Source organism: Symphalangus syndactylus, chromosome 5 (assembly GCF_028878055.3).
Source record: "Symphalangus syndactylus isolate Jambi chromosome 5, NHGRI_mSymSyn1-v2.1_pri, whole genome shotgun sequence".
Taxonomy (NCBI): Eukaryota; Metazoa; Chordata; class Mammalia; order Primates; family Hylobatidae; genus Symphalangus; species Symphalangus syndactylus.
In genome coordinates this window covers 27347142-27367031 of record NC_072427.2, presented here as the reverse complement: position 1 = coordinate 27367031, position 19890 = coordinate 27347142, and the positions used below count along the sequence as shown (strand labels likewise).

Sequence of the window (19890 nt, the reverse complement as noted above, 5' to 3'; positions counted from 1 at the left end):
AGATTCTGGCGCAGATCTTGGAGTTGGAAATCACACTTGCTTCCTGTTGGCTTTTTCAGGAGCTAAATACTGTTGGCCGGATATATAGACCAACAACCTGTAGTACCTGAATTCCTCCTCTCCCTTTGAATGAAGTAGGAAAAAAAGTTAATAATTTTTAAAAATGTGTGAGTGGGCAACATAGCGAGACACTGTCTCTAAAAAAATAAAATAAATAAAATCAAAAAGACAGGCATGATGGCTTGCACCTGTAATCCCAGCACTTTGGGAGACCAAGGTAGGAGGATTGCTTGAGCCTAGAAGTTCGAGACCAGCCTGGGCAAAATAGTGGGACCCTGTCTCTCCAAAAAAAAAAAAAAAAAAAGCCAGGCATGGTGGCACCTACCTGCAGTCCCAGCTACTTGGGAAGCTCAGGTGGGAGGATCCCTTGAGCCCAGGAGTTGGAAGCTGCAGTAAGCAGTGATTGTGCCACTGTACTCCAGACTGGGTGACAGAGACCTTGTCTCAAAAAAAAAAAAAAAAAAAATTCCCCTCCATACAAAGGAGACATTTGGTTAAAACAGACATGTCTGATAAACATATTTTTTTCTTTGTTTCTATTTACTTTCAGGAGTTGACTTGATCTGTGCCATTAGTTCTATGATTTAGAGCCCTTGTATAAAGAAAAAAGGCAAACTTAAAGAACTTTAGCAGCATAGAATACTAGAGCTAGAGGAGACTTTTAGTAATAATCTAGTCCAACTCTGTTTTAGAGGAGACATGACTAGTCCAGAGTTTCAGAGGTTAGGTAGCAGAGCTGGGACTAAAATATGTCCTATTTCTCCCAGCACAATCTTTTATTACATCAGTCTATTTGGATGGCCAGAGCTAACAACCTTGCTTTACACGACTATGGAAAACAGGGCTCTCCTAAGAGGAGCTTAACAAGTCGAAGACTGTATGGGAACATCTGGAATAGAAAGGAGATTGGCCTTCACCAGTTGCCTCTAAGCTTCCTTACAACTTTAAGAACTTATCATTCATTTCAAATTCAGAATTGTTCTGACATCTTTAATGCTTTGGGAGTTGAAAATGACTCCAGGATTTCATCTTGGAGTTAATGCTTCAGTTCATATTACATTTTGAATACTTACCTTACGCCAGTTTACATATCTCCAGAAGGAATGTTAAAATTCCTTGTAAAGTTTTAAGCCTAAATACAGTGTGACAGGATATGTTGGTTCCCAGAAGTTTCAAGTGCAAAGACTGTTTTGAAACTCTATTTAGGCTTTGTCACAATGTCTTCAGTGAACAAAATCTGAACGGCTTAACTTGCTTCTGAAAGCAAATGCCTGGTTAGAAAGTAAACAGGAAACATGATTGTCAAGAATGCATTAACTTGCAGTAACAGGTGATGGAAACCGATCAGTGGCACAAGCTATGCAAGTTAAGAGGCTGGAGCAATCACTTTGGGTAGGAGGATCAGGGAAGGCCATGGCGGGGGCTAGAGGGTGGTTAGCGTTTGAGGTTTACCTTTCCCTTATTTTCTCTTCTCTTTTCTTTTCTTTCTCTCTCTCTTTCTTCTTTCCTTTCTTTCTTTCTTCTTTCTCTCTCTCTTCTCTCTTTTCTTTCTTTTCTCTTCTTTTCTTTTCTTTCTTTTTGATGGAGTTTTGCTCTTTCGCCCAGGCTGGAGTGAAGTGACGCAGTCTCATCTCACCACAACCTCCACCCCTCTGTGTTCCAGTGATTCTCCTGCCTCAGCCTCCTGAGTAGCTGGGATTATAGGCGCTGGCCACCATGCCCGGCTAATTTTTTTTTTTTTTTTTGTATTTTTAGTAGAGATGGGGTTTCGCCATGTTGGCCAGGCTGGTCTCGAACTCCTGACCTCAGGTGATCCACCCACCTCAGCCTTCCAAAGTGCTGGGATTACAGGCGTGAGCCACTGTCTCTACCTACCCTTATTTTAACTTGAGCCATCAGGCTATAGTCCTGGGACTGAGGCAGGGATGGGGTCATATAGGAGATTTCTGGTGTATCTCCCTGAATGTTATCCCCTTTCCCTCACTGGAGTTAGGTGAGTTTTTGCTGTGATACAGCCAAATAAATTAGGCATTAACAGACATGTGGTCTGATTTTTGGAGTTCCAAGAAAGTCCTAAGATCCACCTCCCTTGTCCTAGCCAATTTCTCAGAAGCGCTCTTTCTTTTTTAAAGGTAAATTTTACATTCAGTGATATTCACAGATCTTACTAGTTTACTTAGGTTTTAAGTTAAGTTTTGACAAATGTAAGCCATGTCACCAAAGCCTAATCAAGATGTAGAACACTTGCCTCTCAGAAAGTTCTCTCATGCCCCTTCCCTGTCAGAAGCAACACATCTTCCACTTTCCACAAAAGCTAACTCTTCGTGAGATTCTTTTTTTTTTTTTTTTTTTTTTTTTTAATATAGAGACAGAGTCTCATTATGTTGCCCAGACTAGTCTCGAACTCCTAGCCTTGAGTGATTCTCCTACCTTGGCCTCCCAAAGTGCTGGCTGGGATTACAGGTATGAGCCACTGTGCCCAGCCCGTAAGATTATTTTTATATAATACTGTATCCCCTGAACAGCAATCAAAACATACCCTAAAATGCAGCTCACCCTCACGATGTTATCGATTATTTACAACTTAGTATGAAAGAAGGATTAGAATAAAACTATTTTGGGAAAACAGCATGAGATTCTAATGACCTGAAATATTTGGTTCGTGAAGCATGTTCAGAAGCACTACATTGTCTTTCATATGTAGCTGGATGCTCAGAAAATATACCAGGTATGGGTAGCAGAGGGTGGAATTACCAAGTGAAAGAAAACAGTCTCCTCCCCGGCCCATGTATCCAAATCATACTTAAAAATTCAAGGCCCAGCGTGGTGGCTCATGCCTGTAATCCCAGCACTTTGGGATTACAAAGCGGAGGCGGGCAGATCACTTAAGCCCAGAAATTCAAGACCAGCCTGGCCAACATGGTGAAAGTCTGTCTCTGCAAAAAATACAAAAAATTAGCCTGATTATGATGGCTTCTGTAGTCCCAGCCACCTAGGAGGCTGAGGTTCATGGACGGCTGAGGTTCAAGGTCACTGAGCCTGGTGGTTGAGGCTGCAGTGAGTTGTAATCACACTATTGCACTCCAGCCTGGGCGACAGAGCGAGACCCTGTCTCAAAAAAAAAAAAAAAAAAGAAATCAATTCAGGCCAGGTCCAGTGGCTCACACCTGTAATCCCAGCACTTTGGGAGGCGTAAGTGGGAGGATCACTTGAGACCAGGAGTTTGAGACCAACCTGGGCAACAAAGTGAGACCCCCATCTCTATCTTTAAAAATAAAAATTCAAATCTATCTTCTGAAGAATGTCTTCCCTTAGGCTGTAGTAATTTCTCTCCCTCTCAGCTTCTGTCACAGTTTTGGCAGATATTAATTTCATAGGTCACAAACTCAAATGTAACTTTATTTTTGTAATTGACCTTAATTTTAATTTTAAGCCCCTATTCCTCTCAGCAGTGGAAAACATATTCTTTACAATTTAAGGTAAGCTCAGTCACTTCAGTGTTGATTGAGTCATTTCAGGTTAATACTTATAGTTAATACAGGGTTTTCTTCGGCTCTCTGGTCTTATATCCTCCAGTGACTCACACAATACTTAGCTCATCAGTCTACGTTTTTCTGTTTGAAATATGTGTAATAAATTAGATGATGATCCTTATAATTTAACCAAACTGTGACTATAAAAGATCACTGTATTTGAATTTATTGTTTAACCTAAGATGGTAGGAATATAGTCAAAAGGACATAATCATGGATTAGAGTCTGGAGAGCTGAATTCTTTTTTTCTTTTTTTTTTTTTTTTTTTTTTTGAGATGGAGTCTCACCCTGTTGCCCAGGCTGGAGTGTAGTGGTGCGATCTTGGCTCACTGTGGCCTCGACCTCCCATGTTCAAGTGATTCTCCTGCCTCAGCCTCCCGAGTAGTTGGGATTACAGGCGCCCACCACCATGCCCGGCCAATTTTTGTATTATTAGTAGAGACAGGGTTTCACCATGTTGGCCAGGCTGATCTCGAACTCCTGACCTCAGGTGATCTGCCTGCCTCGGCCTCCCAAAGCGCTGGGATTATAGGCTTGAGCCACCACATCCAGCCCGAGAGCTGAATTCTTACTGTGAGTTAATGTGTAACTTTGGGCAAGTCACTTAACCTCTCAGGACCAAAATTTCCCCTATAAAATTAATGGGGGAGGAGGAGGGATTGGACGAGGTGATACCAAGGTGCTTTTCTAGTCTGCGTTTGCGAGGTAAGTTTAAAAATAATGTGTCCTATAAGAATTTGTATGCAGTTGCCAAAACATCTACTTCTTGATCTCATTCACTGATTTGATTTTTTTTTTAACTTTATGAGTAAAACTTAACAATCAAAAGAAGTACAGAATCAACAGGAACATTATTGGTCTGTCTTGAGAAAAATCATTTAAATAAATATATTCATCCTGTGTCCCCTTTCTGTTTGTTGCTTTTTGTTCCCCTAGACATAATGTCAAGTGGAAATGATCAGCAGTCAGAGGCTCTTAGCAAACCCACTTTCAGTGAGGAACAAGCCTCTGCGTTAGTGGAGTCAGTGTTTGGGTTGAAAGTTTCCAAGGTCCGGCCACTTCCTAGCTATGATGACCAAAACTTTCATGTCTACGTTTCAAAAACCAAAGATGGCCCAACTGAATATGTCCTCAAAATAAGCAACACCAAGGCTAGCAAAAATCCAGACCTGATTGAAGTGCAGAATCGCATCATCATGTTTCTGAAAGCAGCTGGATTTCCAACAGCCTCTGTGTGTCGCACTAAAGGAGACGACACAGCTTCTCTCGTGTCTGTAGGTAAGAGATGAACAACTCGCCGATCATTACCTATCCAGACACATCACTGCATTTTGGCCACGAGTAGAACTATGAAGAGCAGGTTCGTAATTCCAAGTGTAGATGTGGTTATTATTTTTTAGCAACCTCAATAGTACACCCTTAGAGGTGGTTATGTTTTCAGTGTTGGGAGAAGCTACAGCGTCATCAAAGTGGTGATTGGTCCTCTGATTGAGTAGTAGTTAGAGCCCAATGTGGTATAAGTTTTCTGTTTAGAAAGGCCCTGACGGATAGTAACTAAGGGGAACATTTGTGGAAATCAGGGGAACATTTTGTGTTTGTTTCACTTATTTTGTTTTGTTGGTGGTGGTTTTGGGGTTATTTGTTTGTTTGTTTTTTGAGACAGGGTCTCACTCTATCACCCAGACTGGAGTACAGTGGTGCAGTCACAGCTCACTGCAGCCTTGACCTCCTGGGCTCAGGTGATCCTCCCACTTCAGCCTGCTGAGTAGCTGGGACTACAGGTGTGCATTACCACACCCAGCTAATTTTGTAGTGTTTTTGTAGAGGCAGGGTTTTGCCATGTTGCCCAGGCTGGTCTTGAACTCCTGGCCTCAAGTGATCTGCCTTCATTGGCTTCCCAAAGTGCTGGGATTACAGACATGAATCGCCACACCTGGCCTGTTTTTTTTTTTTTTAACCAGAAAAATAATAAAACATTTTTATTACTTAGAGAAGCTATAAATTCTGGTGCTGTGGTATAGTAGAAAGAATATAATACTGGAAATCAGGAATTTTAGATTTTAGCTTTGTCATTACTGTATATGTGACCTTAGACACACAGACCACTTAAATCCCTAAGGCCACCAGTCCTCATCTGTGAGACAGCCCTTTTCACCTCTAAATACTAAAATGCTAAGAATGGACCTAATTCAGCTCTTTAAGCAGCAGGCTAAAACCAATTTCTTGAAGTTTTTTAAGGGTTCAAAATCTTGATTGTCTTTTTTTCTCTTAATTGTTCACCATTCTTTCTTAATTTGCGTTGCTCCAAATACCTGAGGCCCATTGTGGTCCCTGAGACACAGTTATTGTCCTGTGTTGCAAACACAGGCTGTCCTATAAGAAGCCTGATCCTGGAAGTCATTTATTTGTACCTCACTCGCCTCAATTGTGAACTTATGAAAGAGTATGTGTTTTTGTTTTTTCTTTTTTTTTTTGAGACGTAGTCTTGCTCTTCTCCTGCCTCAGCCTCTCCGAGTAGCTGGGACTACAGGCGCCCGCCACCACGCCCGGCTAATTTTTTGTATTTTTTAGTAGAGACGGGGTTTCACTGTGGTCTCGATCTCCTGACCTCATGATCCGCCCGCCTCGGCCTCCCAAAGTGCTGGGATTACAAGCTTGAGCCACCGCGCCCGGCCATGTGTTTTTGCTTTCATTTACCACACTAGGTAATTTCTGTGTAGAGCTAAGGCCAGCAGAGTTAGGGCTATAATTTTATTGGTATGTAAATGGCCAGTTCCAATGTTTTGAAGGTTTGTATATTCTACCTTCTTGCTTCATCCACTCAACTCTGCTTCATAGAATCCTGCCGAGCTGTTTTAGGTTAGCACATTTTTGTTGTTGTTCTGTAATTTCTGTTCTTTTCAGTAATACTTGCAGAGGCAGAATAGCTTCTAATTCTATTATATCTAAATACCTCTCCCTCTCTCTCTCTCTCTCTCTCTCTCTCTCTCTCCATATATATATATATTTAGTCAAAGGATATTTTATTCCATCTATTTAGATAGTGGCTCTGAAATCAAAAGCTACTTGGTGAGGCTGCTGACTTACCTCCCAGGAACACCCGTCGCTGAGCTTCCCATCAGCCCCCAGCTATTGTATGAAATTGGAAGACTAGCTGCCAAATTGGATGAGACACTGCAGGTAAGATTTGGGGCTTTATTTTATTCTAAGGGACGTTTTTTTGTTATTTTATTTTTAAAATAAATTAAGAATCAGATTCTCTTTTTATGTATGGTGCTACCTAAGGTATGCTATGAAGGGAATGGAGTCCTAGAGTGCATACATTTATGACAGTAAAGCTAACTTCTGTCTCTTACTGGTGTAGGCCGGGTGTGGTGGTCCACGCCTGTAATCCCAGCACTTTGGGATACTGAAGTAGAGGGATCTAACTTCAAGCCAGGAGTTTGAGACCAGCCTGGCCAACATAGTGAAACCCCATCTCTTCTAAAAAATACAAAAATTTAGGTCATGGTGGCGTGTGCCTGTAGTCTCAGCTACTTGGGAGACTGAGGCAGGAGAATTGCTTGAGCCAGGAGGTGGAGGTTGCAGTGAGCCGAGATCACACCACTATACTTCCAGCCTGGGCAACAGAGCGACACTGTCTCCAAAAAAAATTTTTTTTTTTTTTTAAGATGGAGTCTCGCTCTTGTCGTCCAGGCTGGAGTGCAGTGGCGCGATCTCGGCTCACTGCATGCTCCGCCTCCTGGGTTCATGCCATTCTCCTGCCTCAGCCTCTCAAGTAGCTGGGACTACAGGCGCCCACCACCACTCCCGGCTAATTTTTTGTATTTTTAGTAGAGACGGGGTTTCACCATATTAGCCAGGATGGTCTCGATCTCCTGACCTAGTGATCCACCACCTGGGCCTCCCAAAGTGCTGGGATTACAGGCATGAACAACTGCCCCCAGCCCAAAAAAATTTTAAAAATTAAAAAATAAATAAATCTTACTGGTGTATTGGAAAGATTACCTAAATTTTTAGAAATTCATGATATTCTTCATGCTGCTCACTGAAAACAGTCAATATTCACAAATGGAAGCCTGAAGATTTCATCCAGTCACAGGATAATCAGCTTCAGCTCCATATGAAGCATTACGAGGTTGCAAATGGATTAATGATGTATGTTAAGGATGTTTTTGCCCTACAGAAACAATATAATGTATGACAGGTACCTTTTAGACTCACCCATAAAACATCTTCATTTATTCAATATTGACTGAGTACCTTTTATGTTATTTAAAAAAAATCACAGGACAAAGGAAATATATTTACTATTTATTAAGTGGAAATGGATCATCATAAAGGTCTTCATTGTCATCCTCATTTTGAGTGGGCTGAGGAGGAGGAGGAAGAGAAGGGTTGGTCTTTTTTTTTTTTTTTTTTTGAGACAGGGTCTCACTCTGTCTCCCAGGCTGGGGTACAGTGGTACAGTCACAGCTTAATACAGCCTCGACTTCCTAGGCTCAAGCAATCCTCCCACCTCAGCCTCCCAGGTAGCTGGGACTACAGGAGTGTGCCACTACACCCAGCTAATTTATTTTTATATTTTTTGTAGCGATGGGGTTTCGCCATGTTGCCCAGGCTGGTCTCAAACTCCTGAGCTCAAGCAATCTTCTCACCTCTGCCTCCCAAAATGCTGGGATGACAGTCATGAGCTACCCCATGCCTAGCCAGGGGGTTGATTTTTGTATTAGGCCATTCTCGCACTGCTATAAAGAAATACCTGAGACTAGGTAATTTATACAGAAAAGAGGTTTAGGCCAGGTGCGGTGACTCACGCCTGTAATCCCTGCACTGTGGGAGGCCAAAGCAGGAGGATCACTTGAGGCTAGGAGTTTGGGACCAGCCTAGGCAACATGGTGAAACCCTGTCTCTACTAAAAATACAAAAAATTATCCTGGCGTGGTGGTGCATGCTTGTAGTCCCAGCTACTTGGGAGGCTGAGGTGGGAGGATCACCTGAGCCCAGGAGGTTGAGGCTGCAGTAAGTTGTCATCGCACCACTGCACCCCAGCCTGGGTGACAGAGCAAAACCTTGTCTCAAAAAAAAAGAAAAAAGAAAGAAAGAAAGACATTGCTCCACTTCTTGCTTGCATCCGTTCTTTTCTTTTCTTTCTTTCTTTTTTTTTTTTTTTTTGAGACAGAGTTTCCACTGTCGCCCAGGCTGGAGTGCAATGCTGTGACCTCTGCCTCCCGGGCTCATTGCTTGCATTATTTCTGGGAGGAAATCTGCCATCAGATTGTTCCTCTGAATGTAATGTGTCTTTTGTATGTGTGTGGCAGCTTTTAAGACTTTCTCTTGAGGCCAGGTGGGGTGGCTCACACCTGTAATCCCAGCACTTTGGGAGGCTGAGGCAGGCAGATCACTTGAGGTCAGGAGTTCAAGACCAGCCTGGCCCACATGGCAAAACCCCGTCTCTACTGAAAATACAAAAATTAGCTGGGCATGGTGGTGCACGCCTATAATCCCAGCTGCTTTGGAGACTGAGGCAGGAGAATTACCCGAACCCAGGAGGCGGAGGTTGCAGTGAACCAAGATTGCACCACTGCACTCCAATCTGGGTGACAGAGTGAGACTCCATCTTAAAAAAAAAAAAAAATTCTCTTTATCTCCAGTTTTGAGCAGTTTGATTAAGGCATGACTTGCATAGTTTTCCTCATGTTTGTTATGCTTGCCATTCACTGGGATTCCTTGAGTGGATGTAGTGAAGTTACTTGGAAGCAGTTTGATCCTTTTGGGTCATGCTTTTACTACTTGATAGATGGGACCAAGGACCAATTTACTAATGATCAAAATCCTTCAGTGTCCTGTGAGCTGTGAGGTTTTCCAGTGCGGGCGGTAGGAACAGGCACTCTTCCTGGCCCTGTGCGTGCCGTGTACTCTTCCTCTAATCTTTTCAGGTGGCTCTTTCCCTAGTTTTGAGTAGTTTCCTCACATTTACACATGGGTCATACACCGATCTGCTAAATTCTCAAGGGGGACATAATGCAGATCCCTGGAGTGCTCTCTCTCTGCAGCTCTCCCATCCCTGGTAATCTGTCCTGCAAACTCAAACTACTTTGGTCTCCCCGGACTCTCAACTCTACCTCCTCAACTCAGAGAGTCCTCTGGGCTCCGCGTGGGTCTTCCCTCTCTGCACTGCATCCTCTGTCAAGGCAGTGAGCTAGGGCAAACTGCCCTTGTGTGTTTTATTTTTTATTTTTTTTGAGACAGGGTCTCACTCTGTCACCCAGACTAGAGTGCAGTGGCACCATCTCAGCTCACCGCAACCTCCGCCTCCCAGGCTCAAGGGATTCTCCTGCCTCAGCCTCCTGAGTAGCTGCCACCACAGCCTAGCTAATTTTTTGATATTTGTAGTAGAGACAGGGTTTCACTATGTTGGCCAGGCTGGTCTTGAACTCCTGACCTCAAATGATCCACCCACCTTGGCTTCCCAAAGTGCTGGGATTATAGGCGTGAGCCACCACACCTGGGCCCCTTGTTTGTTTCCATCCTCTCAGGGATCATTGTTTTTCGTTGCCTAACATCTAATAACTTGAAAACCAGTGTTTAACGTATTTTGTCCACTGTTTTTGCTTTTTCTGGCAGGAGGGTAAACCCCCCATTACACCCCTCTTGGCCAAAAACTGAAGACCAGGCCAGGCGCAGTAGCTTATGCCTAAAATCCCAGCACTTTGGGAGGCCAAGGTGGATGGATCACCTGAGGTCAGGAGTTAAGAGACCATCTAGCCAACGTGATGAAACCCCATCTACTAAAAATACAAAAATTAGCCGGGTGTGGTGGCGGGCGCCTGTAATCCCAGCTACTGGGGAGGCTGAGACAGGAGAATCACTTGAACCTGGGAGGCAGAGGCTGCAGTGAGCCGAGATTGCACCACTGCACTCCAGCCTGGACAAGACAGAGCAAGACTCTGTCTAAAAAAAAAAAAAAAAAAAAAAAAAACTGAAGCCCCTGTTGCAGTGTAAATAGTATTCATTTATCCTTAGATCCTCAAATAGAAATATTATAACCTTTTTCTCTGATTAAAAATCCTTCGGTGATCCATTATTTAAAGAAAACCAGATAAAAACACAAAGAAAAATTAAGTTACCACTAATTCCATCATCCAGAGATGATATTCTCTGAACCATTTATTCCATGTACCACGCTATTCCACAGCCCCAGGGGCATACTTGGTGCTCAGCATATGTTTATAAACCCACAGACCTTTTTCTATACTTACAATAATCACCATTTTATATTGCACTCTATCCATTTATTCAACAAATATTTATTGAGCTTCTGCAAGGGTTTGGGTGGTAAACATATTACACATTTCCGTTGAAATAGATTTCAATTAAGTTTGAGCAAATTCATTTGTGGACTTTCGTTCAAATGTTCATTTGTTCACAATAATATAAGTTGGATTTAAATAGCCCGTTCTAATTAATATATTTTTAGGAAATTTTCTTCACATATTAATTTTATTTAGAAAAACCTTTGAACTTGGCCGGGCACAGTGGCTCACTCCTATAATCCCAGCGCTTTGGGAGGCCAAGGTGGGTGGATCACTTGTGGTCAGGAGTTTCAGACCAGCCTGGCCAACGTAATGAAACCCCATCTCTACTAAAAATACAAAAATTATCTGGGCGTGGTGGCAGGTGCCTGTAGGCCCAGCTACTTGGGAGGCTAAGGCAAAGGGAATCACTTGAACCCAGGAGGTGGAGGTTGCAGTGAGGTGAGACCACACCACTGCACTCCAGCCTGGGTGAAAGAGTGAGACAACGTCTCAAAAAAACAAAAACAAAAACCGAAACCTTTGAACTGATTGTAGTGCTCAATAAAGTCTGTCTACCTTCCTCAAACTTAAACCTACTATTGAGGTTTAAATGACTGTCTGTTACATAATAGTTTTCCTTTACCAGCAACCTTTCCTTCTGCCCTAACTGTGGGCTTCATTCATATGCCTATGGCCACTGAACTTTCAACTTTTCCTGCTATATTCTGAAAAAGTAATACAGTTTCAGAGGGAAATAGCACCACATCGTTGCTGACAGTGAGTCAATTCTGCTATGCATTTAGCCACCTGCTGCTCTGCTGTGCAACTTACTTTAAGTTGTCTTACAGAGGACAAGGGAGCTCTAGAGGGAACCAAGCATTCTTCATTTGGCATTACGTGCATTTTATCATGCTTGATTCCTGTTGCTCATCCCCTCACCCAGTCTCACCCCATGCCTTTGCAGGAGCTGAGTTCTTAGTTTTTCTATAAGTACTGAGAACTGTAGAGTCTATAAAAGATAATACACAAGTGTGGTATTTTAGTCATGTAGGCATGGCCGAGGCTGTGGCTGCTCTGCTGGGGACATGGTTGGGCCATTGAAGCTTCCAGCAGTTGGTCAGGTAGGCCTGTGGGATCCAAAGTAGGCAGGAGTTCTGGGGATTGTAGGGGCCAGAACTGAGGAGTTAACAAGTGAAGGGACCAACTAGTACTGGAATTTGGTTGCCATTTGGTCCACAGATGGGCTGGAAGTCAATCTCAGGAGATTTCATTAATTATAAGAAAGAAGAAAATATAGGACAGGCTTATGAGTATGATTGTGGTCAAAGCTTTGTACTAGAGGAAACAAGATGCACAGGAAATGGGAGCTGGGGTATGGGGTGGAGAATGAGGGAGTTACTCTACTGGTGCAAAAGTAATTGCGGGTTTGCCATTACTTTTAATTGCAACACTGCAATTACTTTTGCACCAACCTAATAACAAGAGGAGGGCTAAGATAGGCTAATAAAGAGTGCTGATTAAATTATCAAGAATTCAGGTTGGTGTAGCAAGGAGCCAAGTGGATAGAAAAGCCAGAGAAGTCAGGCAGATAAGGACAACACTGATTTTAACAAACATGTATTGAGCACCTATATGTATGAAGTTTTCATTTCATGTCTTAGTGAATCCACAATTGATTGTAAAGCCGGTAATTGATAGCTTGATTTTGCTATCTAAGGAAACTAAAATCTGGGATATTAAGTGGTAGAGCCAGTTGAAACCTAGATCTTTCTGAGTCAACCCCAGGATTCTTCCCAGTACCCCATACTAGAGCTGAGAAGTTCTACAGCTGCGTGGGTCAATCGTGCCATCATTTCAGAAGCTGACTCAGAGCCTTCCCTGAGTAGACCGTCGCTCCACTGGAAACCCAACTAGAATATTATCTTTCACTTTTCTTCTCCTTCTTCTTCTTCTTCTTCTTCTTCTTCTTCTTCTTCTTCTTCTTCTTCTTCTTCTTCTTCTTCTTCTTCTTCTTCTTCTTCTTCTTCTTCTTCTTCTTCTTCTTCTTCTTCTTCTTCTTCTTCTTCTTCTTCTTCTTCTTCTTCTTCCTCTTCCTCCTCCTCCTCTTCCTCCTCTTCCTCCTTCTTCTTCTTCTTCTTCTTCTTCTTCTTCTTCTTCTTCTTCTTCCTCTTCCTCCTCCTCCTCTTCCTCCTCTTCCTCTTTCTTCTTCCTCTTTTCTTCTTCTTCTTCTTCTTCTTCTTCTTCTTCTTCTTCTCTTCCTCCTCCTCTTCCTCCTCCTCCTCCTCTTCCTCCTCTTCCTCCTCTTCCTCTTTCTTCTTCCTCTTTTCTTCTTCTTCTTCTTCTTCTTCTTCTCTTCTTCCTCCTCTTCCTCCTCCTCCTCCTCCTCTTCCTCCTCTTCCTCTTTCTTCTTCTTCTTCTTCTTCTTCTTCTTCTTCTTCTTCCTCTTCCTCCTCCTCTTCCTCCTCCTCCTCTTCCTCCTCTTCCTCTTTCTTCTTCCTCTTTTCTTCTTCTTCTCTTCCTCCTCCTCTTCCTCCTTCTCCTCCTCCTCTTCCTCCTCTTCCTCTTTCTTCTTCCTCTTTTCTTCTTCTTCTTCTTCTTCTTCTTCTTCTTCTTCTTCTTCTTCTCTTCTTCCTTCTTCTTCTTCCTTCTTCTTCCTCCTTCTTCTTCCTCTTCCTTCTTCCTTCTTCTTCTTCTTCTTTTCTTCCTTCTTCTTTCTTCCTTCTTCTTCTTCCTTCTTCTCTTTTTAATGAGGTGAGATCTCACTATGTTGCTCAGGGTAGTCTGAGCTCAAGCGATCCTCTCACCACAGCCTCTCAACTAGTTGGGATTATAGACATTAGCCATGACACCCAGCTATTTTACTTTCTTTAAAAATAAAAATAATAAATATGCACAGTTAAAATTTCAAACAGTACTGAAAGGTATGAAATGAAAATTTTTTCTCTCCACCATCATCACCATTCCTGCACGATCCCACTTTCCAAAAGTAATAGCTCCTAACAGTGTTTTTTCAGTGCTTACTATGCAGTGTTTTTGTGATCTGCATTGGCATTTAACACACAGGATGTTAAATGTACAAGAGAAGACTCCAGTTCGAGACCAGCCTGGCCAACATGGTGAAACCCTGTCTCTACTAAAAAAATTTTTTTTTAATTAGCTGGGTGTGGTGGTGTGCGCCTGTAATCCCAGCTATTATGGAGGCTGAGGCAGGAGAATCGTTTGAGCCTGGGAGATGGAGGTTGCAGTGAACTGAGATTGCGCCATTGCTCTCCAGCCTGGGTGACAGAGTGAGACTCCGTCTCAAAAAAAAAAAAAAAAAAGGGAAGACTCCAAAGCTGGGTGGCTCACACCTGTAATCTCAGCACTTTGGGAGGCCGAGGTGGGTGAATCACTTGAGGCCAGGAGTTCGAGACCAGCCTGGCCAACATGATAAAACCCCGTCTCTATTAAAAATACTAAAAAATTAACCGGGCATGGTGATGCATGCCTGTAATTTCACCTACTTGGGAGGCTGAGGCATGAGAATCAGTTGAACCTTGGTGGCAAAGGTTGCAGTGAGCTGAGATTGTGCAACTGGACTCCAGCCTGGGCAACAGAGTAAGATTCTGTCTCAGAAAAAAAAAGAAAAAAGAGAGAGAGATGGAAAGGACTCTGAGGGAGCAGGAGTACTATCCTCAAAAATCTGGAGGACTAATCGTGTTCCAGATGGGCCCAGAGGTCATAGTTGGAACCAGTGGCATGGATACTATTAGAGAGGCAGAGGCAGATTTTAACTGCACAAAAGGAAGAACACGAAGCCATCTCAATAAGCGTAAAAAGTACCTACCATGGGAAGTGTGTTAGTCCATTCTCGAATTTCTATAAAGAAATACCTGAGACTGGGTAATCTATAAAGAAAATGGGTTTAATTGGCTCATGCTTCTGCAGGCTGTACAGGAAGCATAGTGGCTTCTGCTTCTGAGGAGGCCTCAGGAAGCTTCTAATCATGGCGGAAGGCAAAGTGGGAGCAGGTGTCTTAAATGGCAGGGGCAGGAGTAAGAGAGAGCAAGCCGGTGGTGCTGCATACCTTTAAACAACAGATTTCATGAGAACGCACTCACTGTCATGAGAGCAGCCTCAAGAGGATGGTGCTAAACCATTCATGAGAAACCACCCCCATGATCCAATCACCTCCTACCAGGCTCCATCTCCAATACTGGGGATTACAGTTTGGCATGAGATTTGGTGAGGACACAGAACCAATCCATATTATTCTGCCCCTGTCCTCTCAGATGTCATGTCCTTCTCACAGTGCAAAATACAATCATCCTTTCTCAACAGTCCCCCAAAATTTTAACTCATTCCAGCATTGACTCAAAAGTCCACAGTCCAAAGTCTCACCTGAGACAAAACAAGTACCCTTCTGCCTATGAGCCTATAACATCAAAAACAATGTGTTTACTTCTAAGATACAGTGGGAGTATAGGCATTGGGTAAACACTCCTATTCCAAAAGGGAGAAATCAGCCAAAAGGAAGGGACTACAGGCCTCATGCAAGTCCAAAACCCAGCAGGGCAGTCATTAAATCTTAAAGCTCCAAAATAATCTCCTTTGACTCCATGTCCCACATCCAAGGCAGACTGATGCAAGGGGTGGGCTCCCAAGCCTGGGGCAGCCCCACCCCTGTTGCTTTGCAACGTTCAGCCCCTGTGGCTGCTCTCAAGGGCTGGTGTTGAGTGCCTGTGGCTTTTCCAGGGGCAGGATGCAAACTGCTAGTGGATCTACCATTCTGGGGTCTAGAGGATGGTGGCCCTCTTCTCACAGCTTCACTAGGCAATGCACCAGTGAGGACTCTGTGTGGGGGCTCCAAGCCCACATTTCTCCTCCACACTGCCCTAGTAGAGGTTCTCCATGAGGGCTCCACCCCTGCAGCAGGTTTCTGCCTGAACATCCAGGCTTTTCCGTACATCCTCTGAAATCCAGGCAGAGGTTCCCAAGCCTCAGCTTTTACACTCTGTGCACCCACATGCTTAACACCACTTGGAAGCCACCAAGGCTTCTAGCTTGCACTTTCTGAAGCAGTGGTCCAAGCTGTACCTGTACCATACCCCTTTGATCCATGGCTTGAGCTGGCACAACTGGGATGTGGGGAGCAATATCCCAAGGCTGTGTAGGGCAGCAGGGCCATGGGCCTGGCCCACAAAACCATCCTGTCCTCCTAACCCTCCAGGCCTGTGATGGTAGGGGCAGCCACAAGTCTCTGAAATGACTTCAAGAACTTTTCCCCATTGTCTTGGCTATTAGCACTTGGCTCCTTTTTACTTATGCAAATTTCTGCAGCTTTCTTGAGGTCAGAAGTTCGAGATCAGCCTGGCCAACATGGTAAAACTCCGTCTCTATTAAACACACAAAAATTAGCTGGGCGTGGTGGTGGGCACCTGTAATCCCAGCTACTGAGGAGGCTGAGGAAGGAGTATCGCTTGAACCAGGAGGCAGAGATTGCAGTGAGCCAAGATCGCACCACTGCACTCCAGCCTGGGCAACAGAGAGAGACTCTGCCTCAAAAACAAACAAACAAACAACAACAACAACAAAAAAAAACAGATCTCATGAGAACTCACTCACTATCACAAGAACAGCACCAAAGGATAGTGCTAAACCATTCATAAGAAACCACCCCTATGATCCAATCACCTCCCACCAGGCCCCACCTCCAATATTGGGGATTACAGTTCAACATGAGATTTGGTGGGGACACAGATCCAAACCATATCAAGAAGTATTCAAACAGGCTGCATGACTATTTAGCAAGAAAATGCTACTGATAAGAGAATTATCAGGGGAAGGTTCTCAAACTCCCGATCATAATAGTGAGTATTGAAATCCATTTAGAGGAACTTTTATTTTTTTTATTTATTTATTTTTGAGATGGAGTCTTGCTCTGTCGCCCAGGCTGGAGTGCAGTGGTGCGATCTCAGCTCACTGCAAGCTCTGCCTCCCAGATTCATGCCATTCTCCTGCCTCAGCCTCCCAAGTAGCTGGGACTACAGGTGCCCACCACCACACCCAGCTGATTTTTTGTATTTTTTAGTAGAGATGTGGTTTCATCGTGTTAGCCAGGATGGTCTCGATCTCCTGACCTTATGATCTGCCCGCCTCTGCCTCCCAAAGTGTTGGGATTACAGGTGTGAGCCACCGTGCCCGGCCTAGAGGAACTTTTAAAAGAAATATAATTTTTAAATTTTATTTTTTATATATATTTTTTGAGACAGAGTCTCAGTCTGTCACCCAGGCTGAAGTGCAGTGGCACGATCTCGGCTCACTGTAACCTCTGCCTCCCAGGTTCAAGCGATTCTCCTGCCTCAGCCTCCCAAGTAGTTGGGACTACAGGCACCCACCACCATGCCTGGCTAATTTTGTGTATTTTTAGTAGAGATGGGGTTTCACCATGTTGGCCAGGCTGGTCTCAAACTCCTGACCTCAAATGATCCACCCACCTCGGCCTCCCAAAGTGCTGGGATTACAGGCATGAGCCACCACGCCCAGCCAGAATATAATTTTTAAAAACACCAGAATATGTCACATGTAATGGTCTAAGTGTTGTTTACTGAGACTTTTTCTTTATACGTGTGTGCCTGTATACTGGGGTTATGATGTAAAATATATTTCTTACTGCAAGTCGTGCAAAAAAATTTGAAATCAACTTCACTGGATGACCATCAAAGCATCTCCCAGCACTCACTCTGTAAAAGAGGTCTGAACTGTGGGTCACAAGATCCAGGTCCTCCCTCAGCCTTATAATAACAAGCCGTTATCCCTCTATGAACCTGTCTCCCCATTCATGCAATGATAGTGAAAATTATTTACAACTTTAGATAGAGTGGTCAAAGTCTAAAGGCCCTTCCAATTCCAGAATTTTTTTATTCTAAGAACATCCTTTAATTCAGCAAATATTGCTCAAGCAGTGCCTTCAATGTGCCAGGCACTGTTCTAGGTGTGGGGATACAGGAGTGAACAAAACAGACAAAAAACAGCCCTACCCCTCGTGGAGCTTATATTCTAGTGAGAGTAAACAGTAAAATAAGTAAGTGAACTATGACAAATGTTAGCAATAAGTGGTAAGAAGAAAAAATAAGCAGAGACAACAAGTACAAAATATCAGAGAGAGGGTTGAAATTCTAGATGGAGTGGTCAGGACATTCTCACAGAGAAGGTGTTTTTTGAGTAAAAACCTGGTAGAAATGACGGCACTAACCATGTGGCTATCTGGTGAAGGGCATCCCCAAAAAGGGAAACAGCAAAAACAAAAGGCTGTGAGGTAGGAACATGCCTAGCATGTTCCTTGAACAGCAGGGAGGCCAGGGTGGTTGGAGTAGGTGAGCAAAGGCAGTAGAAGATGAAGTCAGAGAGGTTACAAGGGGCGTGGGTGAGAACAGAGTTCTTTAGAGCTGCCTCCAATTTCTTTTGTAAGCTGTGGGCAATAATGCCTATCTTTACATAATTATGAGGATCAAGTGAGCTGGGATTGTGCTCCCCAAACTGAGATATCCTGCACAGATATGAAGATTTACTATTTTGTGAGTTAAAGTAAATGGGGCAAGTCAATGACCATGAGAGAATGCCAGCTCTCTCCCTCCGAGACTCCCTGGCCAGTCTAGAGCAGGTAGTCTTCTGAAGCAGCAGATCTCTTGTGATAGTGAGTGAGTTCTCACAAGATCTAGTTGACTAAAAGTGTGTAGCACCGGCCGGGTGAGGTGGCTCACACCCGTAATCCCAGCACTTTGGGAGGCCCAGGTGGGTGGATCGCCTGAGGTCAGGAGTTTGAGACCAGCCTGGCCAACGTGGTGAAACCCTGTCTCTACTAATAATACAAAAAAAAAAAAAAAAATTAACCAGGCATGGTGACATATGCCTGTGATCCCAGCTACTCGGGAGGCTGAGGCAGAAGAATCGCTTGAACCCAGGAGGTGGAGGTTGCACTGAGTCGAGATCGTGCCACTGCACTCCAGCCTGGGCAGGAGAGTAAGACTCCGTCTCAAAAAAAAAAAAAAAGTGCAGCACCTCCCACCTCTCTCAGCAGTGGTTGCTCTGTCAAGAGACTAAGAATATCTCGCTTTTGATTTAGAAATTCCATCACCCAAAGTTAAGTAGTCTTCGTCGGGAGAACTTCATCTGGAATCTGAAAAATGTTCCTCTTCTGGAGAAATACCTGTATGCCCTGGGCCGGAATCGAAACCGAGAAATTATTGAGCATGTCATTCATCTGTTCAAGGAGGAAGTAATGACCAAATTAAGTCATTTTCGAGAATGTGAGTATTCTCCCAATTAAGTATTTTTCTTGATATTTAAACTGTCAAATTTCATATCATCAGACAAGTATGGAGGTACAATTTAGCTTTATCAAATCTTAAAATTTTGCCATATTTGCTCCTATTGCTTTTTAAATAATAATACTTTTACTTTCCTCAAAATTGCTACATTTGAAGCCTCCTCTAAATTTTACATGAGTCTACCTCTCTTCTTCCCATTAAATTTGCACATTACATATGTATGATTTATAAGTTATTTATAGTAGGGTTTGTGTTTTTCGAACTTTATATCAATGGTATCACACTGTATATTGTTATTCTGCAACCTGCCTTTTCTATTTGACATGTTTTGCAGATTGATCCATATGAATATTTGTAGTTTTAGTTTATTAGTTTTAACTGCTAAATAGTATTCCATAGTCTGAATATACCATAATTTATTTGCATGTACTAAAATTTTTTGATCCATTTTCTTGTTAATGGAATTTTAGGTTGCTTCCCATTTCTTTGCTACATAAATTATGCTGCAATGAACCCTCTAGTACAGGGGTCCCCAAACCCCAGGAACTGGGCCACACAGCAGGAGGTGAGCAGAGGGAAAGCAAGCATTACCGCCTGAGCTCTGCCTCCTGTCAAATCAGCAGCAGCATTCGATTCTCATAGGAGCGCAAACCCTACTGTAAACTGCGCATGCAAGAGATCTAAGTGAGA

The 19890-nt window shown here is 43.3% G+C and overlaps 1 protein-coding gene across 3 annotated transcripts in view; it reads left to right on the top strand.

Moving 5' to 3' along the window:
- Nucleotides 1–19890, top strand: part of HYKK (hydroxylysine kinase) — a 30224-nt gene that overhangs the window by 996 nt on the left and 9338 nt on the right. For all 3 annotated transcript variants that reach the window (XM_055277571.2, XM_055277570.2, XM_063638658.1), the window contains exons 2-4: nucleotides 4530–4871; nucleotides 6634–6773; nucleotides 18996–19179. In XM_055277571.2, the coding sequence (XP_055133546.1) occupies nucleotides 4535–4871; nucleotides 6634–6773; nucleotides 18996–19179 (661 nt within the window). In that variant the 5' untranslated portion in view covers nucleotides 4530–4534. The remainder of the gene's footprint in view (nucleotides 1–4529; nucleotides 4872–6633; nucleotides 6774–18995; nucleotides 19180–19890) is intronic.